Source organism: Copadichromis virginalis, linkage group LG19, assembly GCF_057382275.1.
Source record: "Copadichromis virginalis isolate Kocher_CV1m ecotype Utaka linkage group LG19, C_Virginalis_male_GT1.1, whole genome shotgun sequence".
Lineage (NCBI taxonomy): Eukaryota > Metazoa > Chordata > Actinopteri > Cichliformes > Cichlidae > Copadichromis > Copadichromis virginalis.
The window spans coordinates 13308604-13335151 of record NC_140636.1 but is presented as its reverse complement, the minus strand read 5'-3'; the positions used below and the strand labels follow the sequence as shown (position 1 = coordinate 13335151).

At 46.4% G+C, this 26548-nt stretch overlaps 1 protein-coding gene across 3 annotated transcripts in view; it reads right to left on the bottom strand.

Moving 5' to 3' along the window:
• ccdc88c (coiled-coil and HOOK domain protein 88C) overlaps window positions 1-25262 on the bottom strand; it is a 54421-nt gene extending 29159 nt beyond the window's left edge. For 2 of the 3 annotated variants that reach the window (XM_085441319.1, XM_085441320.1), the window contains exons 1-8: window positions 24634-25251; window positions 22370-22482; window positions 20179-20287; window positions 9296-9365; window positions 2697-2755; window positions 1412-1495; window positions 680-823; window positions 69-295 (exon numbers count right to left, since the gene is read on the bottom strand). In XM_085441319.1, coding sequence (XP_085297445.1) covers window positions 69-295; window positions 680-823; window positions 1412-1495; window positions 2697-2755; window positions 9296-9365; window positions 20179-20287; window positions 22370-22482; window positions 24634-24693 — 866 coding nt within the window. In that variant the 5' untranslated portion in view covers window positions 24694-25251. Of the gene's footprint in view, window positions 1-68; window positions 296-679; window positions 824-1411; window positions 1496-2696; window positions 2756-9295; window positions 9366-20178; window positions 20288-22369; window positions 22483-24633 lie in introns of all 3 variants that reach the window. The other variant, XM_085441321.1, reaches the window with a different exon arrangement.
• Window positions 25263-26548: the final 1286 nt, after the last annotated feature.

Below are 26548 nucleotides of genomic sequence, written 5' to 3'. Positions count from 1 at the left end.
GAGGTAAACATTACAGCTCGGGCTCGTCAGACTTTATTGGACGGGCGTGTTTGAAGGCGGAGACTCACAGCTCCTGTCTGTATCTGCGGAGCTTGGCTTTGGTGTCGGCGAGCTCCACGGACAGATGTTGCTTCTCTTCCTTGGAAAGCGCCGCCCCGGCCGAGCCGCCATTATTCACTCCCGCCCCCACGGAGCTCCGCCCGTGCTCTGGGCCGATCGTGCCCAGGACCCTGCACCCATCCTGGGGCTGCTGACTGGACAGGTAGTCCCTCTCCTGGGTCAGGTCCACAATCACCTGTAAGGCAGGTGTCAGAGTGGGAAACGTGAACACTTCAGGTGAAATATGTTGAATCTCGTGTCAACAACAACAACGGACGTGAGATCGATGCGATCGGTCCAATCAAAGCTTCACACGTGACCTGCGGTCCTTTAAAGCTTAACCAGACAAACGTTCTGACCACACACTGAATATGAGCTACTGTGACCTCCCGTCAACAACACATCACAGAACGTCACATGGATCATTGAAGGCGACCAATCACATTATTCTGAGACGTTACAGTTTTATCATCTCTCCTTCAGTTAAACACGACCTTCAGACTCAGCGCCTTGTTCACAGACATCACGGCGTCTGCGTCACGCTGACGACATGTGTATAAAGCTGCGTCTGCGAGCATACCTCGCTGGCTTTGTCTCGCTGGTCGATGAGCTGCCGCAGGGACGCCGCCATGTTGCGGGACAGAGGCTCGAGCTCCTCGTGGATGATCTCTGCTCCTTCCTCCAGCCAGGACAGGTCCAGAACATTCAGCTGGTTATGGGTCACCTGACACACACACACACACACACACACACACACACACACACACACACAAAATGCAGCTGAAATTTAGATTTTAAAGTTTCTAAACAGTTTCCTGCTCATGATGATGTCACAGTGAGTGTTACACCTGCTCTCTGGTTCAAGCCTGGTGCTGATAAGCCTAAACCAGAGGAGGGGTGTGGCCTCTCCTCAGGTGGTTGAGCGGTTTAGTTGGCTAATAAACAGCGACGGTGATCGTCCCGTGCTGGTTTCTGAGGGGTCCCTCCCCTTCAGCCTCTGCTATTGATACAAAATGATTTCTAAAGACTCGTCACAGTCGACACAGACGCCAGCAGAAGGCCACGTCTCTGCTCAATGCAGGTGGCGTCCTCCTGGAGGCGCCAGAGGACAGTCTGCAGGTTAACCTGAACGCTGTGAGGCTGACGTGGGTCAGCACCTCCAGATGAAAACAGGCAGCAGGTACACACTAACGCGAGGGTGCTGCTGCTGCAGCGGCTCCACCTGGGACAAACTTTCCCGGGTGGAGACGCTGCAGCAGCACCATGTGATCAGTGATCAGCAGTGAAGCTGCTCTCAGCAGGTTTCAGTCACCTCCTGGATGTGAGACACGATGGCAGCCTGAGTCTGGATGTCCAGCAGCTTGATCTTCTCGATCATCTCCTCCTTACGCTCACACTGAGGAGACACACACACAGACAGACACACACAGAAAATGAAGGATTAAAATCAAATAGCAGCTGTTGCTTCTCTTGTTTGTTTGGTGGGTTATTAGTTATTTAGTTATTCAGCATCTTTAAAAACAAGATGACAGACGTCAGAAAACTTAAGTTAAAAATGAAAGTGTGTGTTACACATTAACAGCACAAAGAGTAAATAAAAAAACGACGTCACATAAAAGTCGAGATGGTAAATACGTCAGTAACAGGTGGACTCGGAGGTGAGGGGCTGTGCAGTTTATATCCACGACCCAATAAACACTGATGATGTAACTGCATGAGCACACGTCTGCTTTCTTACATTCAAAGCACAAAAATGAATCTTTGGATTCTGCTCTAAACTCACGTCTGTCTGGCCCACACATCGCAGACTAACTGCAGTTTTTAAAATCCAGCGTGCTCGACACGTCCGGGCTGATGATGTCAGACGTACAGCAGCAAAGCTCAGAGAAATCAAAGCATAAAGGTTCAGGTGGGAGGAGGCAGGTGTGCAGGTGAACGTTAGCAGGTAGAGGGCTGAGGGCAGCGTCATCCTCACTGATGTGCTTCTACCGTTAGTTGTCAGGTGTGTGTCTGAGGGCGGGGTCACAGCTATTTAATGGAACAACAACATCATTTCCCTGTGGTTTATCCTCCCTCCCTGTTCCCCTCATGGCCTTCCTCTTCCCGGGAACCAGTCGAGCAAGTGCAGGGAGGGAGGGAGACAAAGGGGGAGAGGGAGGGAGACAAAGGGGGAGGGAAATTAGGAAGCTGGGAGAAACAAACAAAGAGAGGTGAGAAGAAGACGAGGTCGCTGCATTCAGAGGGATGGGAGAGCTGAACAGACCGAGCCCACCTGTCAGCACAGGTAAACTCAGCTCGATACATCTGGATAAATCACTTCCAGGGAGGAGCGGCTTCCAGCAACACGCTAAATAACCTGACTGTGATCAGGATCCACGGGGTTAACAGAAAAACAATTGACTGGTGTTTAAAAGAGCGAGAAGCCCCGCCCACATCCAGTCCAGCCCTCGTCAGCAGGAACACGAAGAGACGGCTGTGCTCAGACATGCAAAACGACACACACACAAACACGATTCCTGGGAGAGGCAGTGTGTGTGTGTGTGTGTGTGTGTGTGTGTGTGTGTGTGTGTGTGTGTGTGTGTGTGTGTGTGTGTTACCTGCACAGCACAGCCCAGAATCAGCAACAAAAGCCTCTTCAGTTCCTCCATGCTCTTTGCTGAGGGAACAAAACAGAGAAACTCGTGGTTACAGTCACGCCGTCCGACCTCTGAGAACATCTGAGAAATAAATACAAACCACTTTTCAATCACACACACTGGTTTAAATCCTGCATCTTCAGCAGAGCGAAGGGCTGATAAAGTCTGTAAAGACGAGGCTTAAAGCATGAAAGCTACACAACTCTGTCACACACACACACACACCCGTTTTCCCAGGAAACCTCCAGAATTTGGGACCCCTGGACTTGATGAGTGTGTCTAATGAAACCGTCTGCACCTGTCACCTGTCAGCACAGCCTGGCCTCAGGTGTGTGATCAGCTGATCTCTGTGCACAGACGCTCAGTGCGTTTGAGCGTCTCAGCTCTCCTCACTGCGAGGACACCGTACGGGTGGCGCGTATGGACGAGCCGCCCCGGAGCAGCGGGCGGTGTCGTTCTAACAGCTGGGACAAAGTTTGAAGGGATGAGCACCGCCTGCTAGGGCTGCTCAATTAATCGAATTTTAATCACGATTACGATCTGGGCTTTCAACGATCATTAAAAATGACTGAGCCGATTATTAGCCCCTCCCTAATTTATCCGCGACACCTTAAAGGCCGGTCCGTGAAAATATTGTCGGGCATAAACCGTCCGTGGCGCAAAAAAGGTTGGAGACCGCTGATTAAGAGGACCTGAGGGAAGCTCGGAAAGCTAAGCAGAAGTTATTTGGAGAGTGACTGCCGTTGGTTGAAAAGAGAGTTTAAAAGAAAAAAACTTCAGTGGTGTTGCACACTATTTATATTATTTTTTTAAAGTCATTGTTAACCCTTTAAAGCCGGTCAGGGCAGCACGCTCCGTTTTGCGTAACTATTTTTAAATCCCTGTAGAACCTGAACCGTGTAAGCTAGCGCAATAATTTGTTTTGCATATGAAACCGGAGGAGTTGTACTTACATCTGATGCCATCAGCTTGTCCTCGGTCACGGTTTCGTTCCACATATAGCTTTGCAAAAATTGCATAAAAAGCGCTTGCAGGAACAAAAACATAATATTCCAGAAACATGCTTTGCCGTTCCTATCAGCTGTTCGTAACACTTCCCACAGTGAAATGATGCACATGCTGTTTTCTTTGCAAATTTGCATCATAGGATTGTTTTTTGTTTTTCCTGCAGTAGTCGTGTGCTGCAGTGTGCATGTGCTGCTGAACTTGGGGAGCCGCTACAACGAGTCTTCAACCTCAGTCTGCGACTGGGGAGAGTGCCCGCCCTATGGAAGACATCCTGCATCGTCCCGGTCCCCAAAAGGAACCGGCCCAATGAGCTGAATGACTTCCGACCGGTGGCACTGACGTCACATCTTATGAAGACTCTAGAGCGGCTCTTCCTCAACCTCCTCCGACCACAGGTACAACATGCCCAGGACCCACTACAGTTTGCATACAAGGCGGGTGTCGGAGTGGAGGATGCCATCCTGTACCTCCTACACAGAGCCCACTCACACCTGGATGGGGGAAAAGGCACGGTCAAGATCCTGTTTCTTGACTTTTCCAGTGCCTTTAATACCATCCGGCCCTGTATGCTTCAAGAAAAACTGAACAGGATGGAGGTGGACCCCTGCCTGGTGGCTTGGATCTCCGACTACCTCACCGACAGACCACAGTACGTCAGGCTGAAGGACATCACGTCTGACACAGTGGTCAGCAGCACAGGAGCACCACAGGGAACTGTGCTGTCCCCTCTTCTCTTCACCCTGTACACCTCTGACTTCTGCTACAACTCTGAATTATGCCACATTCAGAAGTTTGCAGACGACACAGCCATCATGGGGTGTATCTGGGATGATCAGGAAGACGAGTACAGAAGTCTGGTGAGGAACTTTGTCGCATGGAGTCACACAAACCACCTGCAACTCAACACCTCAAAGACTAAGGAACTGGTTGTGGACTTCGGGAGGTCCAGAGAAGGTCCACTGCCGGTTCAGATAGAGGGGGAGGAGGTGGAGGTGGTCAACAAGTACAAGTACCTCGGGCTGTGGGTGGACAATAAACTGGACTGGTCATGCAACACAGAGCACCTGTATAAAAAAGCCCAAAGCCGACTGTACTTCCTCAGGAGGCTGAGGTCTTTTAACATCTGCAGGAAGCTCCTGAGGATGTTTTACCAGTCGGTGGTTGCTGGAGTACTTTTCTATGCTGTGGTGTGCTGGGGGAGCAGCACAGCAAAGAAGGACTCATGCAGGCTGGAGAAACTGATCAGGAAGGCTAGCTCTGTGGTCGGCATGAAGCTGGACACTCTGGTGACAGTGGCAGAGAAAAGGACACTAAAGAAACTGATGGACATTATGGACAATGCCAGACATCCTCTGCACACGGCCATTAACAACCAGAAGAGTCTGTTCAGTGACAGGTTGCTTCTCCCAAAGACAAGAACTAACAGACTTAAAAACTCCTTTGTCCCACACGCCATCAGACTGTTTAACTCCTCTCTGGAGGGGAGAGGGAGGGGAAACAGGAGGACAAAGGAGGGGGGAACAACTAAGCTGTAGTGCCTCTTCACTTCACTGTGCAATACCTTTAGTGCAATACTTTTGTAAATAGTCAATGGTGCAATAGACCTCAATACTTGAAATGTGCAATTCACTTGTATTTTTATTCCTATTTATCCCCTTCGTATATTTTATTTATATTGTCTCTGTATTTATATATATGTGTGTGTGTGTGTGTGTGTGTGTGTGTGTGTGTGTGTGTGTGTGTGTGTGTGTGTGTGTGTATATATATATATATATATATATATAAAAATAATATTCTGTAACTCTGTAAATTCTGTCGGTGCTGTGCTTTTTTGGAAATCGAATTTCCCAGAGGAACCCACCCGAGGGATTAATAAAGTTCTATCTAATCTAATCTAATCTAATCTAATCAGTATATAAAAATTTCTGTATCTCCAAAATAAAACTATGAAGACACTAAAAATAAATTTCCTGTTGTTGTAAACTATTTTTTGCAACTTTATTGTATTTAAAGTTTTGAGGGATAAGCCTCTTAAATTTCTCCAAGTAGAAATATATGTAAACAAAACAAAAGCGATTTTCAATTTTTTTTTGTAGTTTATTGCACTTTTTTGCAATTTATGTAATTACTATGGACTTAATACATACATATTAGTAAAATATGGGCTATAACAGTTGTATTGATGTATAGCAACTTGAAATGCTCCCACAAATGGCACTACAACATGTAAAAAAAATAATATAAGCTCTGGTGGACTTGGTTCTATAGTAGGTCTTAAAGGGTTAAATATAGGGCTGGGCCATATTATACCGTTCACGGTATAATAATGTTAGGCAACGATAGGAAAATGAAATATCGCGATAGAATGGGAGTAAAACGCGCATGCGCAGTGCCTTTGTTTTCATACGCACATGGCCGATTGTTGAGTGAAACAGATGAACTAGAATTGGTTTGTAAAAATGGTGCAACTTCAGTGATGTGGAACTGATTTGGTGTTTGTCCGTCAGATACACGACAAAGCACATTTTTTTGCAGAACATGCAAGCGGCCGTTGTTATTGTCATATTTGTCGGACTAAGATGCTCTTAAATCTGGGAGTAATCTGGGTCCTAAACTCCGTATGCTTCAGGTCAAACAACACTGCAGCATCACTGAGCGTTAAAAACTGTCTAAATTCTTTCATCTTTAATAAAACGATCAGTATTGCTGCTTTACCAGGTGTAACTATAAAGTTTAACTTCCAGGCATCCATGAAAACAAAAGTTATTACATTTAACGGAGTTAGAAGTTAGCAGGAAGCTAGCGGAAGTTAGCTCGCTAGTTTTGCTAGTTACCTAAGCATGATATTGCATGTTCTGACTGAGAGATTTCTGAAAAAAATCAAACGTACAGCTCTGCTATCACTTCCAACATAAATGAAGACAGGAAACTAAACAGCAGTGACGTTTGTAGGGTTACTGAAGTTGGGCTAGCTGGTATATAATGATGTGCTACGTGATCGCTAGCGACACAGCTATGTTAGCATAACATAAACAGTGAAGCTGGAGGACGAACACTAACACTTTTCCACTTATAAAAGTTAACGTGAAGGTTCCTAATGGTTAGAGACAAATGCAATCGCATGGCAGGATGCTGTAAACGGACCAAACTTCAGTCAGGAGAACAACTGAGATAATCCATCCACAATACGAGGTTAGTCATTAATATACTGCAGCAACATGGGAATAGAGCAGCTGCCAGAGAATTCAACATTAATGAATCAATGGTACAGAAGTGGAGGAAGCAAGAAGAATGAGTTTAATCAAGTTTGATTTATCTGACTGCTTTGTTTCGCTTAATGTGCCTTATAATCCTGTGCACCTTATGGTCCGAAAAATGCGTACTGCACACAGCAGTTTAATGTTGCAAAGCACCTCTTTTTAACTTCAGTGGATATTATACATGGTTATGCTCAGGATATGTCAGCCCATTTCTACTGGAAATGCCTTTTGGTTAAACTTTCAGCAAGGAATTTGCATTTTTACTGTTAAATTTTTATAAAGCTTTAATGTACATAAAAACCAGCTTCTTGTTTAAGTGAAAATAAATGGAAGGTTGTCTTTTTGCGCTAGTAATGTTGTGGAGTTGTATTTTGTCTCGCATCAATTATATTGTTGGTTATATCGTTATCGCAAATTTTCAAATATATATCGTGATAAATATTTTTGGCCATATCGCCCTGCTCTAGTTAAATAAATATCGTCAAATAATCGTGATCTCAATTTCAGTGAAAATAATCGTGATTATCATTTTTGCCATAATCGAGCAGCCCTACCGCCTGCTGCACCTGCGCAGATGAGATGGACTCGCGTGTTTTCTGATCCTAACTGGACTGACTGCAGTTTATCTTCACTGCGCTGGTCGGGCGCTTTGATCAGCGTGTGGAGTAGAGCTGGGCGATATAAGATTTTTTCATATCACGATATGTTTTTTTCATTTCAGGCGATAACGATATCTATCACGATATAAGCCAAATAACTATATTTGTAAGATTTAAATGTGCCGTTGCTCACAAGTAAAATGTGAAATAATCAGCAGCTTGTTTTGATTTAAATATTTATTTCCCATAATAAGTTCAACAGGGTAGATGTACTTAAGGAACATGAGACTTTTTCAGATAAATAAAGGCAAATATTGCAAACTACACAAAAGGCAGCCGCTAAAGCGTTTAAGTTTCAAAATAGAACAAACAAAACAGACTAAATTGTCAATTCCACTTAGAAATTATTAATTATAAAAATAAATCTTGGTTTGTTTTACAGAAGAACAGACAAAACTGACTAACTTTTGTCAATATCAAATAAACTGAGAACTAAAAGGAAATTCTCAATCTCTCCTTGTTGTATAGCTGAGCTTTTCAAACAGTTTTAACAGTTACTTTAGTCTGACAAAAGCCGAATGACGAATTAGCGCTTCCAGTCAGAGACTGAGGCTACGTCCACACGTACACGGGTATTTTTGAAAACGGAGATTTTCCGTTTTCATTTTAAAAAATAATCCCGTCCACACATAAAGGGAGAAATGAAGGAAAACGCTGCTATGAACATGCCAAAGCAGCAGGTGGCGCTAGATTCCTAACCGTGCAGAAATGTTGGCCAATCAGAAGTCTAGAAGCCTCGGTGGGAAAAAGTAAACAAAGCTGGGGCATAGAAGCAGAACCGAGTCGTATGTGTGGAGGGACAGTAACTGTGTGTATATATGTAAGCATTTAAACACTGCAGAGAGTAGAATTAACAGTAACAGTATTGTAGAAATTCATTTCACCGAAACAACGTGGCGCACAGTGTGACGTCAAAAAATGCGCACACCTTTGACGCTGCATTTTCTCCGTTTTTCTAGTCCACACGTAAATGCAAAACGGAGTTTTCAAAAATCTTCGTTTTCAGTGACCAAAAACGCCGTTTACGTGTGGACGAAAGGTGCAAACGCATAGAAAAATCTGCGTTTTCAAAAATACCCGGGTACGTGTGGACGTAGCGCATGCACCAGTTTATTGTATTTCCAGACTTGCTTTCGGCACAATTTACAGTGCAAGCTACTCTGTTTTTTGTCAGACTTGAAATAGCCGAAATACCTTCACACTACGGAACTTCTATGGCTCTTCCGTTCGACAATCTCTCCGGCATTGGAACCATCATCTGTTTTCTCTTCGGTAACCTTCGGTCACGCTCGGTTGATTTTTCTAGCCGCCACACTCATTTCCTCCATTACCCGGGCGGCACGGTGGCTGGCTGCTTCCCAAACAAATACACATGTGCGGCTTGGCACTTGTGCTGTACGTAACAAGTCACGTGACGTGACGCTGCAGCTGTGATTGGTTCAGCTCTGCACTACGTAATTTGGATTGGCTGTTTTTTTTTTTTAAAGAGGACAAGAGCGGCGAGGTCTATCGCGATAGTTTAATTTTTCTATCGAGAAAAAGTTATATCGCGATACATATCGTTATCGTTCTATCGCCCAGCTCTAGTGTGGAGGTACATTCACCTGTGGAGGTGTGTCGACGTAAGCGTTACCTGATATCGGGTCCTTGGCGATGCAGAGGATGTTGGGCAGCGGCATGACGATCAGCTGCTGCAGCGTGTCCTGTGACCGAGCGAAGAAGGAAAAGTGTCATTACAGTGACGATGATGACATCACATCAGGAAAAAAAGCGTGCTTAGCAATGAGGCGTTCAATGATCCACGTTCAGACCTTTCACATGTTCCCACCGCCAAAATAAAGGTGTTAATATTTCTGCGTTTTATAAATATTAACATGCCAGTGAGTCCTGCAGAGGCTAATGTGTGATCCAGTGTGCCTAAGAGGACCAGCTTCATTCACAGGTACAAGCTTCAGTCACTCGGTTTGTGCTTCATGAAATCAGAAGAAACACACACCTGTGTGTGTGTGTGTGTGTGTGTGTGTGTGTGTGTGTGTGTGTGTGTGTGTGTGTGTGTGTGTGTGTGTGTAGTCAGCCAACAGGAAACACCCTGCTGCTGACAAAGTGTGTGTCAGGAAATAAAAAGCCCACGAGGAGGGAATGCTTTCCATTCCAGAACACTGTCTCCCCCACACACACACACACACACACACACACACACACACAGATTTAATATGAACACTTTTCAAAGCAGAGCAGAGGAGGTGGGCCTTCATCAGGTCAGAGGAGGGCTGAGAGGGAAACGTCCTGATCGGAGTGTTTACAGGAGGAGGGAAGTGGCTGTCAGCAGCAATCCATCCAAACCTGCCCGGTGTCTCACACACACACACACACACTCGTATTTATCCACAGCCTGGCACTGATGGCACAAAGCAGACCCCACCCTGCCATGTGACCCCAGCTCAGCGTGTGCGGGAACGTGTCAGAGCTGAGCCTAAAATCCACCAACGTTTCAGGAAAAGTGGAAAATTAAAGCCAAGTTTACAAAGTTTGAATCGTTTATCTCGATGCTCTGAGCCGTTTTCACGCCTGCAGCTCTGAAAGAAGGAACTGAGCATTTCCATGTTCACACGTCGGCCTGCAGCTGATACGTTGGTCCTGGTTCTGGTCCACAGATCCTAGACCAGAACCAGAACCTGCAGCTGTTGCAGAAGCACATGGAGGAGATGAAGTGCACGGGAAATTCAGAAAGGTTCCCGTGCCCCTGCAATCAGCTCCAACTTTGGTTTCAGTAAAGGAGACGATCGAGATGGTCTGCAGGTGGAGTCTGTCGATGCGCGGTGTGACGGGACAGCAGGCAGCTACAACAGAAGAAGAAGAAAACATGGCTGCCAGGCGCTCGACAGTACAGCGTGGAGAGAGACAGGAAACCTCTTTAAAACAAATAAACAGCAGGTCACATGACTCCACATCTGTGGCAGAGACAGTCTGAGGTGTCTCTGAGCTTCCAGAGAAAAGTTCGTTCTTGTACTTTTGGTCAGGAATGTGCATCACTGATTAACGACATCATCACATGTAGCGTCGCTCGGGGTCGAGTTATGTTTGTTATCAGTGACCGGCCTGGTCAACGTCTGTGGCGAGACGGCACAGTACAGACAGGAAGTGTCTCAGTGACCTCCAAATTTAAGATCACTGTTTAAATCAACAGCTAGGACTTTGGGGTCACCAGGGGTCAGGGGGAGGTTTATCTGAGTTTGACGCACACCACAGGTAAGCTGAGCTGATAATGACCAGAGGTACAGTAGGTGTCTGCAGGACTGCATTTTACCATGAACACACACACACACACAGTCAGCTGTGCTATAGCGTTGAGGTGCCTGCAGGTAATGTTACACTGGTCTGTACAGGTAACATGAGAGCCAACCAGGCTGCCTGCTCTCTCTCACACACACACACACACACACACTCTACAGCATGAATAAAACATGTGTCCTGGCCACCATCTGTCTGTCAGCAGCGTGAGCTTCTGTCTTTATCCTGAATGTGACAGACTCACCGACTCTCTCACACACACACACACACACACACACACACACACACACACACACCAGTTTTCCTTTTGTCATGAAGCTCAAGCTTACAAGTTACACCAGGAACAAATCTGCAAGTTAGTCGTGCTGGCTGATCCTACATCCAGCTCAAAGCATCGTCGCCGTTAAATACACAAATGAATAAAAACACAAACACAGCTTGGCTGCAGTCTGATTGAAGCGTTTCAGCCGTGAGAGTTTTGACTCGAATCACGATCTCGTCCCCAGCAGGATCTCTGAGATGAGATCGATGCTGCCGGCAGCACTGACCCATTTAACAGGCCTCAATCCTCGGCCCGCTGACACACTGGGCTCACGTTTCTAATCCCAGATCAATGAAACTGTGGCTGCCAATGAGAGAGCCGACTTCTCCCGGGCCGCCGGCGTCTGCGTTCCAACAAATTCTCACCAATTTAAAATGCGAAGTGCAGACCAGATTTCAATGAAACGTGCCAGCAGAGTCCGCGGGCTGACGTCAGGCCACAGACCTCAGCAGGACGGAAAAAGTGCTCGATGCAGCGGAAAATAAAAGCTCCACAAAGTGTCAGTGCTGCTGGAGCTGCAGAACAAGTTTACTACAGAAACTGAAGAAAGAAAACCACCATCAGACGCTGCAGCGCGACCGCAAAGACCGGGCGAAGCTCAGCGGAGCGTGAAGTTTAACCTCGAGGACAAAGGAGACCTCCTCGAACAAAACTCTGAGAGCGACAGTCGGTTTACAACAGTAACACAGCATCACAGCTCATTTCTAACGACGACCCGAAACTGTCTGCACACTCCTGTGAAGCTCAGAAGTCCGTTTCCTCAGGCTGTCATTTAAACGCAGCGTCACTATAAAATACTAAAATTAATCTGATTAATCTGACAGGAGAAAAAGAGGTAAAAATTAGTCTGATTAATTCGTTTGTTTTTCACCAGGAACAAATTAAATGCTTCAGCTTACGTCACTGAAACACTTTATGGCAGGGTTACTGTACGGAGGACCAAAACATACAGTTAAAAATAAATAATCAGCCCAAAAAACCTAAAATGCAGCCATTTAATACATCATCCATTATTTTTTATATATATATATATATATATATATATATATATATATATATATATATATATATATATATATATATATATATTAGGGGTGCAACGATACACAAAATTCACGGTTCGGTTCGATACTTTGGTGTCACGGTTCGATATTTTTTCGATACAAAAAAATGTTCATGCATTTTTAATTTCTCATTTATTAAAATTATAAATATATATTTTAACTCAAAAGTACAGTTTTTAAATTTAACCCTAACCCTTGTGCGTGTTTTTCATTTTGACAGTGAATGCGCACCTGCGGACCACTTATGTGCAGCCCTGGTTATTTAGCTCATCATATTGCAGCCACAGAAATTCTTTTGTCCATGAAACCATAAAGCTGCACTTTCTTTTTGCCTCATAGTCTGATTTGTCATAACTTCTCCGTTTTGTGGTAAGCTTTTCTTTGGCTGTCACTTCTTCACCCTGACCTGTCTTATTTGGCTCAGCAGAACTGAAATGCTTTTACACACGCACTCACATAAGCTCAGCGATTCTCTGCACGATCAACCTCTCACATGTTTAAGCTGCGGGAGATTTCACTTGTCATGTTTGCATAGTAAGCTAACGATTGATAAGACGATGTCAGAGGAATTGGTGCACAAATTATCATCACTCACCAATCAGTGCTGTCGCTCTCTATACACAGTTCGCACGATTGCAAAGTGAAAGCAAAAAAACAAGCGCAAATTCAAACGCGACTTCAATATGTCACATATTGACAGTGGCTCACCGATGCCAATGACATAATTACCCAGCTACATTTCCAAAAGAATGCAAAAGCATTGACATATATTTTTCGTACAATAGCCCGACGGGCAGGGAAGAGATAGATTTTGGTAGCCCGACTGAAAAAATCGCTAGCTCCGGGACGTCGGGCTAGCGATATTGCAAGCCCTGTATCTGATTGAGGAATCACTCATCTTTGGAAAAGAGAGTTTATTACAGAGAAATGTCTCTTTCCAAAATAAAAGCTATACTATCCGCTTCTTCTGGGCTATATTCTCAGCAGCATAAGGAGAATCATGTGCTAACAGCTGTCTAAATGACTCGGCTAAAGTTAGTAGCATGCTTGCTTTTTTTTGTCTGCTTCCACTTGTCTTTGCACTAGGATGATGTCGGTGTAAATGTGCAGTCATATTCGTCGTGTTCCCGCTAGTGCTTTCAGGTTAATCTCGTTGAAATGACCTTAACGCCACAACACGGCAAATCTCCGTTAACGAGCTACCGCCGATCGCTCCGTGCATGGGGCTAGACGGCCAACACCTAACTGCGCTAACACACTAGTTCACACCAATGTAATTGAGCATTGCATGGCACATTCAACATACTGTTTTACTTTAGTCCATGACTCGCTTACCTTCAGGGTCATACGTCACATGAAAACCAAAATAATTCCAAACGCCAGATCTGAATGAGGTTCAATTTGCTTGTTGCAAGGAGAGCTTAACTTCTGTCTCGCTAGCTTGCCCTGCGCTCTTCCTTCTGACTATGCTGTCTGTGTTGAGCGCTCAGTGGATCTGCGCTCGACAGTGCAGCCTAGGCGGAGTAGTCGAACACAGATTCACTGAGCGCTCAACACAGACAGCATCGTCAGAAGGAAAGTTGATAAAATAAATTACAAATGTTGTATTGTTCGATACATATGCGTACCGAACCGAAAGCACTGTATCGAACGGTTCAATATCAATACGAATATCGTTGCACCCCTAATATATATATATATATATATATATATATATATATATAGTGATATTATTCTGTTATTATATGTTACCTTATACATGTAATCAAAATAGTTGAATTATGTTAACTGCTGTAGATCATATTATACCCTTTAATATAGAGTGTGTGATTAGTATGTAGTTTTAGTTTGCATTATACTTCTGACTTAAAAGAGTGTGAAAATCATTCGATCTATTGGTTTGACCTGTATTACTCAACACTGTTGAATGTATTACATTGTTTCTTGACATGTTTTACTGCTGAATCATGAAGAGAATGTTGTGTGCAGAGGACCTTGTCCAGATAATAGAAGAAACAGACCACATTCCTTTGGTGAAGAGCAGAAAGACAGAGAGCCGAGGTCATAAATTAGGCGCTGTAACAGAGAAAGAATGTGATGTTTGGTCTTTTACGACCAGGTGGGGGCCACTAGAGAGTATAAAAAGCTGTGTAACCCGTCACTATTTTGAGACTTGCTGTGACCCTCTGCAGGCAGCTCTCCCCATCATGATGGTCCTTATGCTCATAACTGTTGAATTGTATGGAAATAAATGATTGTTGATTGAGCATTTATACACCGAGTATTGTCCCTCCTTCAGCCCAAAGATTCAAAGAATTGGGAGATTTCAACAATATACACACACACACACACACACACACACACACACACAAATTATTTATTTCATTAAATTTAACATTTTTTCTTTTTCCATTTAAATGTAGTTTTCTTTTATTTATAAGTTTATTCTTTGAGCTCATGACACGCTTCGAGTGACGCCCATCATTTGCATAGTGAAACAGAAAAATAACGAGCAAATGTAAAAAGAAAACACAGTGAGAAGACACACACACACACACTCCGTGTCCTCGTTCAGCCACTGCTGCTCTGACACAGGTAAACCTCACCTGAGACAAACGCACAAACACAAGATAGATAAAAGCAATAGAAAAAACTGTTGAAAAAAGTTTATACATAATAAAAAACGAGTAAAAAAATAACAAGTTTCATAAAGAACCTTAAAATATTAGTAATAATATTTCTTATATTTGATAGATTTATTCAAAAACAAGTTTTTCAAAATTAAATTAAAAATACTGCATAAATGATTAAATTTAACATAAATATCATTTTAAAATAAAATATTTACATTTTTTTATATTTACTGGAATCTTTGTTCACTTACTGAGTTTTTAACTTTAATTTTAAACTCATGATTTTTAAGTTGGCAGTTTTGGTCCTCCATACTCGCTGGAGGTAAACAAAGAAAAAAGCGACTTTTGTTTGTTTTCACACGTTAACGTGAGCAGTGTCTCTCACCAGATGACAGTCTGAGAAAACACAAACACACAAATTACCAAAACACATACAGCGCGCACTCAAAAGTAGACAACAATCAGAAACTGCCCTCTGGTTACCCTGCAGCCTGACCTTACACACACACACACACTGTCAGTGTTTTATTGTTACTGTCAGGAAAAGCTGTGTGTGTGTGTGTGTATAAAGTAGGGCAGAGGATATGGAGTTCCAAACATGCCAGACTGTAGGCTGAGGCCTTTGTTCTGGAGTTCCCACGGTAACCGAGGAGGGTAAAGTGAGAGGGGAGGAGGGGGAGGAGGGCTGCTTGCGTTACTGCAGAAGAATTAAAACTTCTGCCACCGCAGCCTCACACTTCAGAGGCGTCACGCTCTGCCACCGGCTGTTTACAGGTCGTGACCTTTGAAACTAGGCTGAGGGCCAAACTTAGGATGGACTCTGACCTCAGACCACGTAAAACATTAATAAAGCCGATGTGATCACATCGCACACAGGAAACTCCACAGCAGCACAAACACAGTCCAGAGGTTCAGTTAGCAGCTACCTGTCAGAGGCCACGCCCCTAACAATGCAGGTGAGTTACAGAAACGCGCTCTCCTGTACATAATAAACAGTTTGTGTACATGTTTCTCATAAAAACAGAGCAGAGCTGATTCAGCTCCTGATCAGGTGATTGATCCCTGTGATCGGTTCCTCCTTTTCACAGACACTAGCTGCATTCACAGTGTTGATTCTGATGCTGGAAATTATTTTGAGCCAGAAGGAGATGAAGATGATCCTGGTCTGTGGATGCAGGTAAAAGGAGACCTTTCATGTGCTCCCACTCGCTCTGAGCACACACCTCTCCCACAGGCTGATACGAGGCTTTAAACTTTACCCAGAATGCACTTTGTGAGGTTTCCTGTAGCGAATGATCAGAAACAGATCAAAGATCAGGCAGCAGCTGCTTTCTACTCTACGTCACAGACATCAAACTGCTACAGGTGACCCAGGTGACCCAGGCGACCCAGGCTCTGGGACAGACGAGCCGGCCTTTAGTCTGCATGTTTCAGCCCTGAGAAACTCAGAGATCTGCTGAACACACAAGGCCTCGTGAAATGAAGTTAGAGCACATTATATAGATCAGCTGACTGCGAGGAGGTCACCTGTACATAAATGACCTCTCAGGATGAGAGGACCTTTAACCTTTGAACCAGTTTCAGACACAAAGAGTCGTCTTTGTAATTTCACTGATTCATTTTTTATTGATAAACAGATCAATAACTGTGGACACAGTCAGGCAGAGAACCAGCAAAGACACAACAGAGCTCCAGATATCAGCTTACTGAGCCACACACACACACACACACACACACACACACACGACTCAGCAGGCCAGTCTGCATCTGCTGGGACTTCATCTAATTAGGACAAAGCCGACGCCCAGCTCCGCACGAACAGCTGGAGGTGTGTGCGCGTGCGTGTTTGTGTGTGTGTTTGTGTGTCCGTGTGCTGCAGCTGATCCTGCTCTCTAAAGCTTGTTGACTTCATATTATCATCCGAGGAGTGTTTGTGCTCAGATTTTTAAAAGATGTTTGAAAAGACAGCAGATTAACTCTGTCCTGCCCAAAGACACACACACAGACACAGACATGCACACACGCACACACGCACGCACACACAGACACACACGCACGAGCACACACACCAAACTGTTTTTATAGGATTGGATTCATTCATCATTATTTTGTCGTGTTTTTGTGGGTTTCGTTTCATTTACTCAGTAAATGTTCTGTTTTTCTTCCTTCAGCTGTTTAAAGGGAACAGAAATCGTATGACAGCTTTGAAGTGTCTCAGGCCTCGTTTATTAGCCTGGACCCAAAGACCAGCAGATGACCGTGGCCACACCTCCATCGCTGTTTTCTCCTTACAGGAAGTAGAACTGCTGAGGTCACAAAGAGCGCACAGATCCAGACACAACTTCATAAACGGTCCAATTAGCACAAAGTTAAAAATGAAATCCATCTCAGAATAAAAGTAAAGTGTCTGTCGGGGGTGTGGCCTCTTCGTGGTCATTCCCTATTCAAACACCAAAACTTTATTAAAACTCATTAAAGTCCATTGACCTCCATCTGAAACACTTCCTGTGGACAGATAGAGGTCGCACAGCACGATCACTGCAAACATCAGCTCATCCTAAACACCCATTAGCATCTAAGACCGGCCAGAGACCCAGACCGGACCCAGACCCTTCAAACAGCACCTGCAGCCGCTGCAGGAGGGCATCATCGATGGGACACTTCACTGTATGTGGAGCCTCCCATACCTCCGTGTGTGTCACACAGAACGATGGAAGCTGATCCTCAGTAAGCTTGGCTGTATGAAAACGAGGAGCTCTGATCGCTCAGTCGCAGCTGTAAATGGTAAATGGCCATATATAGCGCTTTACTAGTCCCCAAGGACCCCAAAGCGCTTCACATATCCAGTCATCCACCCATTCACTCACATCCACACACTGGTTATGGCAGCTACATTGTAGCCACAGGCACCCTGACAGAGGCGAGGCTGCCGGACACTGGCGCCACCGGGCCCTCTGACCACCACCAGTAGGCAACGGGTGAAGTGTCTTGCCCAAGGACACAACGACTGAGACTGTCCAAGCCGGGGCTTGAACCAGCAACCTTCTGATTACAAGACGAACACCCAACTCTTGAGCCACGATCGCAGCTGTTTCACAAACCGCCTCTTTGTGTTCAGCCAGCTGCTAAAGATAGACCAACAGTAACGTTTCCATCAGCAGCTTCAGTCTGAAAAAGGACAAACAGGGGCGCCGTCACCCGCAGACCTGCAGGTCACAGCCGGAGACATCAGCGTATGCAGATGATGCATGTGTGCTCATGACAAACTCCCAACAATCAGTTCCAGCTGTATTATATTTAACACTGGAGGACCTGAAACCTGACTGTTACCTAGCAGAGGCTTTCTGGCTCAGAGCTTTCAGGACCTGACAGCACTTCCTGCTCCTTTCTTTAGGATGCCCCGGGGCAGACCCTGGGTCAGCTGGAGAGATCTCTCTGCTGGTTTGGGAACACCGTGGTCCCTCCACAGGAGCCAAAAGAGGTTTGGAGCCTGTAGGATACAAACGTGTCTGCTGCTTCCTGGCAGAAGTTATTTTAGCAGGTCTGCAGTCACACAGGTGCTTCCACTTCCTGTGATGAGCCACGGGATGAACGAGCCACGAAGGCCAGGAATCAAATCATTACAGACCTGCTGCAGTCACTTATTCTGCATTGTTTTCATAGGCGAGCAACTGAAGGCCTCATGCACACACAGACACACACAGACAACAATCCTCTGTAATAAAAGCAGAAACTCAAAAATTAGGGATGGGTACCGGTGTCCGGTGCCATGATGGCACCGGTTCTGACATAAACGGTAGTAACCAGACCGAAAAGCAGCGCACATTTCGGTGCTTTATTTCGGTGCTTTTTTTTCCTGAGCTGTGATACACTTCTAGTCAATCATTTTACGTTTCCGAGGATAGTAGGCGGGTCCAGGTACGTACGTTCTTTTAGAGCAGAGCTACAGATTAAAAATGTCCAAGGCGAAGCGGTCAAAAGTCTGGCTGTACTTCACAGCAAAATATGCAAACTCAGCAGCCTGCAACAAGTGCTTTAAGCTGATACTGTGATACTGTCAAAGGAGGTAACTCCTCAAATCCGATGAAACACCTGGCGACGCATAGCATTTTTTTAAAAAGCCGAGAAATGCGCCGTATTTGATAGCTTGCTGCGAGACCTCACACCGAGCGCATCTACTGCGGGTGGGTTGCCTCTTATCGGACCCGGAGTTAGCAACATCCCCCAAAAACACGAAGAGGAGAGTCCTGGCTCCTAGCCCTGCCAGTGTAGTGATGTAGTGATGACGGATGATGATGGCAGCAGCAGCCGTTCTTCTCTGCGCGAGTAGCTTAATGTTGTTCGGGTGCAATTTAAGTTGAGTAGGCTAACCACGTTATTACGTTAATGCATGTAAGGTGAACTAGCAAACATCATCATAGCTACATGCGGCTGTCTTCTTGTTTGATGGCAGATACTAACTTCACCCTGGCCAAAAAGGCTAAAATGACCAAAGAAAAAGTGGAAAACAGTTAAACATGAGAGGTTTTTGGACAAAGTTTGTGTTTTTTCCATTGTTTAAGCACTGCTTCCAGCCAAGAGTGATACCATATATGCCCCACAGCTGCAGAAAAGGCTAACATTGTTATCTTTTTACAAAAAACCAGCTGAACGTGAGAGGTTTTTGGACCAATTTTGTGTTCTCCATTCTTTAAGCACCGGCACCGTTTCAAAAGTACCGATTTGGCACCGGTATCGGATAAAACCTAAACGATACCCATCCCTATCAAAAATAAACTTCAGTTTCAACAATGTTAACAGCTCTCGGAAAAAATACAGTCACATAATCCAGACGACACACAGGAAGTGTGTGTGCGTGTGAGTGTGTGTGTGTGCAAGAATGCGTGCAGGATGTGAAGCTGTTCAGCCAAATCAGCTCCATCTGAGCTGCTTATCTCTGATTTATAGAAAACACACAAACATGCACGCAGGGCTGTACTTCACACACACACACACACACACACACACACACACACACACACACACACACACACACACACACACACACCGTGTACTTGTTCAGCCACTGCTGCTCTGACACAGGTAAACCTCACCTGTCAGTCTCCCACAGCATGCACACCGATGAAGCAGTGCTGAAAGGTCAACACTCTAAACGCACTTCCTGCATCACTTCCTGCTGGGACTGTGTGTGTGTGTGTGTGTGTACCTGGTAGTACGTCCTGATATGTCTGGTGAGGACTGTCAGGTTGTGAAGGCGCAGCGACACATCATTGTTCACGTTCTTGTTCAGCCTCTGATTGGTGGGGCTCGGGTCGCTATGGAGACAAATAAACACACCAGAGGAGCGCTGAGGCTGACGTTTGTGGCTGTTTGGGACAAAGATCATCTCACACACACACACAAGTTTCGGGTAACCATGGCGCAGGCATTTCCCTGCACGGAGCCTGATTAGCATGTGAATAGGGGGCGTGTCCCGCTGTCCATCCGTCTGACCTCCTGTCGCTGTCATCGTGTCAGTGTGACGCGTGAAGATGGCCGGTCTCACAGCGCAGCGAGGACTTCACATGTGATTATTCATTAAACCCTCACAGAGAATCAGGTGTAACTGATTAAACGCTGATTTAAATGTCGTGTTTCAGTCACTCAGACGGAGCGTTCTGCAGGGGTCTCTGTCCCACCCACTGTCTCTCTCTCTGTCAGGCGGCAGACACCTTAAAAGAAGTTTAAGGTCACATCTCACTCAGCCGTCCAATCAGAGTGCAGCAGAGGTGGGACAAACACTTCTCCGACCAACTGTCACATGAGGAGGTGGCTCTCTGCAGAATGCTCCAAACATGCTGTTTATCACAGCTTTTACACTCTTAGATCTGGATGATGTCACAAGGAGGGCCTAACTGCCCCACCCACCTGCTGGCAGCTAATCAGAAGAACATGTTGTTAAAGAGGGAGGGGCTAAAAGAGCTTGATTCCGACAGAGGATGTGGTGAGAGGCTGTGAGGGCCACTATCAGATAAAGGAGGATTATTCTGAGCGGTGAGTCATGCAAAGCTGCTCTGACAGAGTCAGAGAATAAAAACGAGGAGCTGGAAGCGAGCAGCGCCGATCCACGCTGACACGTTCGGGGTATAAACGAAGAGGGGAACGAGCTTCTTTCATAACTGAAGCTCCGACCTCACTGACTCCGGCGTCTCTCAGCAGCTCGCTCTGAACCGTGAGCTCATTTTTTCCACGACATTAAACCATCTCCACTTCGACTCTCAGCCGGCTCCGCAGACCTCGTTAAACTAGCTGCAGGTTTCTGTGGAGAACTCAGTGATTTAACAGCCGACGGCTCCTCCGACTCTCTAACGTCTCCTTTCATACTCCTCACTGCTCCTCTGTAACCCAGTTTCCCATGAAGCCCCGACCGCCCCCCCTCGGCCCAGCCGACCCTCGCCGTGGAGAACAATAGTGCGATTATCGTCGTTCCTGAGGACAATAACCGACAACAATAACTAACATGAACATGTGGTGTGATCGGGTCAGGGGGGGCGTCCCACACAGAGGATTATCAGCACATGAAGGATGAGTCTGCTGCTGTTTTCTTTTTAATTTCAATAAATCCCAGAAACACAAACCAGTAAACCCAGTAACCAGCCCCACAAACACACTCCTCCCTGCAGCTCTGTGGGGAAACAAGACTCTAAATGTTCGAGGTTTGAAAGGCAGATACTGAAAAGTCGATTTTCTGCCATCATTACATAACACCACCCAGCTGCACCACCTCTGGACATGCTGTCAGAAGTGAGCTGGGCTCGTCTGAAAGAGTGTGTGCAGCCGTGCTGTCTCTCCTTCCAGTCACGGCTGCAATCAGCTCCTGCAGCTGCTGTCAATAAGCGAACTTTAACCACGACTTCAGCCTGTCAGGGTTTTCTAACGAGTGGATCAGCCTGCATGAGCGCCTCGGCTGGTGACGGCTGCAGTGACAGTACAAGTCACTGAGGCGTGCTGAGGCGCTGCACCTGCTCTCTGATCGATGCTTCTACTCTTCCTCCTGAATGTCCACAGCCTACAAGCCTCTGCCCATCACACACGGCTCGGTCTAATTCCTGGACCTCAGTCTAGTTAACCTGATCTGTGCTCTGAGGCTGCAGACGACGACAACTCTGTGAAGTGCTTCAGCGGCGAGCAGCACATCTGGCTGTGAAGTCTGAACCTGAAACTCAGGATGTGGTTGCACAAATACACTCGCACAGACACACACAGGAAACACAGGATTACCTCTCTTACCCCCTTATGTACTCACACACACGCACAGACACACGCATGCAAACACACACACACACAGGCAAAAACCACCAGAAACACTCGGCAGTTTTGACTGACTCATGCAAATGAACGCGCTCGCTGCCACCTACATGTGTGTCATGATCTTGTGCAGGAAGACGCCGTCCACCAGCTCCATGAACATGCTGAGTCGCTCGTCTGAGCCGGCGCCGTCACCTGACCCCAGCGGGCCCAGCGTCCGCACCTGAGGACAGAATCAGAACATCAACTGTCTGCAGCTTTAAAAGATCTCACATTTAAAAACCAAACTATGAGAAACACAGAGGTGAGTTTGAAATAAACTCAACACCTGTCTGAGTTTAAGAGCTCAAACTTTGCTCCCTTTTATGCTTTTCTGGCTCATTTAAAGGAGCCGTTCCACCAGCACCAAAACAAGTCAAGTAACAAGGAATAAAAAATAAAATCTTTCCCATTTTCCATGTTTGAACCACCTGGGCACACCTGGGCAGGCAGTGCTGCCGCTGCTCTCAGGCTGCCTGTCATCTTTACATCATCATCATCATCCTCAGCTGTAATCTAAACACCGGGCTGAAGGACGGCAGTTTGGCATCTCTGCTCCTCTGTGAATCTCCACCTTTCTGTGGCGGAGATGTGGGGTATGTGTGTGGGGGGAGGGGCCTCTGAAACCAGCTCCATGGTCATAAAAGCCTCTGACTGTGAGGAAATCGTTTCACTTTTAATGAGGAGAACAGCTCGGACACGGAGAATGAAAAACACAAATGTCATAATTAGACTCGTTATTGGATGTGACCATGTGACTCAGTGAGCAGGAAGTGGAGGCTGGCGGGGTTTAGGTCATATCTACAGAGCCGAGCTCTCCGCCTGGGCCTGAGGAGATGCCTGGTGATTCGGGCGTCCCGAGCAGGTGACGTGCGCTTTGTTCTCCTGGAGTCTCTTATGATCACGTTGGTACTAAACAGCAGTTTGTTCTCTTCTTCTCCAGTTTGAGACATTCTTATGCCTGCAGCCAGGCTGAGCAGGGTCAAAGGTCACGGTGCTGTGACACATTAAACAGTGGCTCTAATGTCACAGACCTCAGCTGCAGAGGCGGCTCAGGGTCTAAATGACAGCGTGCAGACTCACAGAGACAAGCCGGCGTGAATGAGTGGATTCCATGTTTTTTTAAGCATTACTCACTCGAGTAATGGCGAGGAACGCCCTGCACGCGCTCACTGAGGCTCTGCTGGAAGCCAAACCACAGTCCCACCGTGTCACCTCCTGATCAGAGTTTCCGCCCACGGGACAATGGTTGGCTGAGCCGACAGCTCAACAGGAAGCGCCACAGATAGTAGCGGCTGACAGCTCCGCTGGCCGTCCCAGCCTCTGACCTGCCTCCAAAAAGCTTCAGAGATGATTCCAGTCCAAACATCTGGAGCCATCAGAGGAACATCATCACCACGGCGATAAAATCACCATGAACCGGGTTTTTTTTGGGACTACATTAAGTAGTCCAACTTAAATTTGCCTCTGCTTTAAGAATGTTCTGGGATAGCAGGAGCAAACGCTTTAGTGTTAACGACACCCCGCAGATTTCCGACAGTCAGTCTGGGTCCACCGGACTGTTCCTGCTTCCCTGTGACCTCATTTCCTGTTGACCCGCCGGCTCAGCCAACCATTGTGCCCGTCTGTGCTGGACAGAAACTCTGATCAGGAAGTGACACGGTGAGAAAGTGACACAGGGACACTTTCACCGACACATCCAAGGGTTCCTGCAGAGTCTGAATCCGCTGCTCATGCATGGAAAACTGGCTGATGGGCCGACACCAGGCCAGCCAGCGGGCTTCTTCACATCCACGAACTGCAGCTGTACATCGATCCACCTGAACCCTGCAAGAACCCCTGGTCCAGGTCCAGCTCTGGGTCCTGTTCCTGGTCTCAACCCTGATCACGATCCTGGCTCTGTTCCTGGTTTCAATCCTGGTCCTGGTTCTGGTCCACGCGCACATCTGCTCCGTCTGTGCGGATTCTCAGAGATGCTGAGTGCTTGGCTTGTGCTCTGTGTGTTTCTGTTAAAGGTGTGATGAGGTGAGCTCAGGTGAAACATCCGGAAGCTTCTCCTGGTCTCTGCAGCTCCTTCAGGAACTCAAACCACCCCTGAAGCTCAGACTGACCGGAAGTCCTTCAAACTCTTTCTGATTAAAATGTGCTCTGGAAAACAGTGCGTGAACTTTTCTGTGTAACACCTGGAAAGTCCCACAATCACGAACCAGAAGCTCCGCCAACCGCTCACTCCCCAAAATCAATGTGTGTGTGTGTGTGTATGTGTGATACACCTGACGTGTGCAGCGCGTGGGCACCAAAACTCACAGCTGTGTGTGTGCGCGCGTGCACTCACCCACACCACCAGGGGGGACTCCATGAACGCGCCTAGCAGCTCGGAGAGGGTGACGTCCATGGCTCTGCTCGGTCATCAATACTCCGATCGATCGGCAGGTATCCGCGGCGGGCACGCGGGAGGTCTCCACAGCGGGCAGAACAAAGCGCCGCGAGGCATCGACCCTCCCAGCCACCAGCGCGAGCTCCCTCTCTCTTTCTTTTCCTCACTATTGTCTCGCGACGAAGAGCCGGTCCGAGCCACACGAACGGAAACGGAACGAAAAAAGTACTGGGAGAGCCTCTGCGCGCGCTCCCGTCGGTCCCGGCTCGGTTCTGTTAGCTCAGCGCGTGAACGAGCAGTTTTTTTCCGCTGAAGGTAAAAACACAGACCCTAACTTCGCAGGACAGTTGATCGTGTTGCCAGGGAGACACCACTGGGACCGTAAAGTGGAGAAACCGCCGTGAAGTTTGAAGAAAGAAAGTAAAGTGAGTGAAAAAGAGCCGAAAAAGGCGGGACGAAGGAAAAACGCGAAGCGGAGGCACACAGAAAAGTTTCCGCTGCTGGCAGCACCTTCACCGTGTTTCTCCTCCACAGCGCTCCATCAACCTGACCCACAGACGCCACACGCACGAGCACAGACCGACGGACCCGTCGGCCAATCAGCACTCACTACAAACTCTGCTCCCGCCTCTTTTCAGGAAATCTGCCAATAACAGACCATCATATTTACTCTTTGATTCGGTCTGTTGGTGACGTTAGACAAAGAGTTCAGACAGAACAAGATGGAGACCGCCCCGAGGAGGGAAATGTATGGAGGACACAAACTGCCAATAATGGACAAATTAAAATGCCTTAAAAATCAAATACAGACATCGTAATCAAATCACAACACGTGACATGAGCCCTGTTAATTTACCTATTTATTACAATTATAATTTACATTTACAAATCATTTTGTGTTTATTTGTGTGGGCCCGTCTATGAACTCTGACCTTCATTCTTTGTGTCAGGTGGATTCAGGTGAGCTGATTGGCTGGGCCATCCCAGCAGCTTTATTTTGTGTCTCTGAAAGCAGCTGAGAGTTTCACGGCTGTGTTTGGTCATCATCTCGTTTCTTCATCATCCCGGCAGACGGCAGCAGATTTAACGTCTCGAGCTTCCTTCGCTTACACGAAGCTTCACGGTGCCGTACACTGACAAACAGTGTATCACCCCAAAAACACCAACAGGGAGGTTTGGTGTCAAATGTCCCACCAGAGGAGAAAACGCTCTAGACCATGTTTACTCCAACATCAAGCATGCATATAGAGCCATATGGAAAAGATATATATAAATCTTATAAAGTTTGTATCTGTCTTGTATGAAACTTGTATGAAAAGCATACAAGAGTGAAAACACATATAAGATCCCTTGAAGAATTATATAATGAAACTTGTATGTTTTAGATACTTACTAAAACAATATATGAAAGTAATGAGAAAGTGGCCACTTTCATGAGTAAATCATATGTTTTTACTATTTCTTTTCCATATGAGGAGCCATACCCCTCCCCCACCTCGGTCAGTCCGACCACTTCTCCTTCCTGCTCTCCCCAGCCTACACCCCCCTCATGCGCAGTGCCCACCACAAAGACGGTTACGACCTGGCCTGAAAAAGCTCTCTCCAAACTACAGGACTGCTTCACAGAGACAGACTGGGACATATTTGAACACCAGGACCTAGGAACCTTTACAGGATCAGTGCTGGACTACATCAAGTTCTGTACTGCAAACGTGACTGTGGACAAAAGCATTCAGGTTTTCCCAAACCAAAAACCCTGGATGACCAGCGAGGTCCGCTCACTCCTCAAAGCCCGCGATGCCGCCTTCAGGTCAGGTGACAGAGCTCTGTACAGGGCTGCTCGAGCTGACCTGAAAAGGGGGATTAAAAAAGC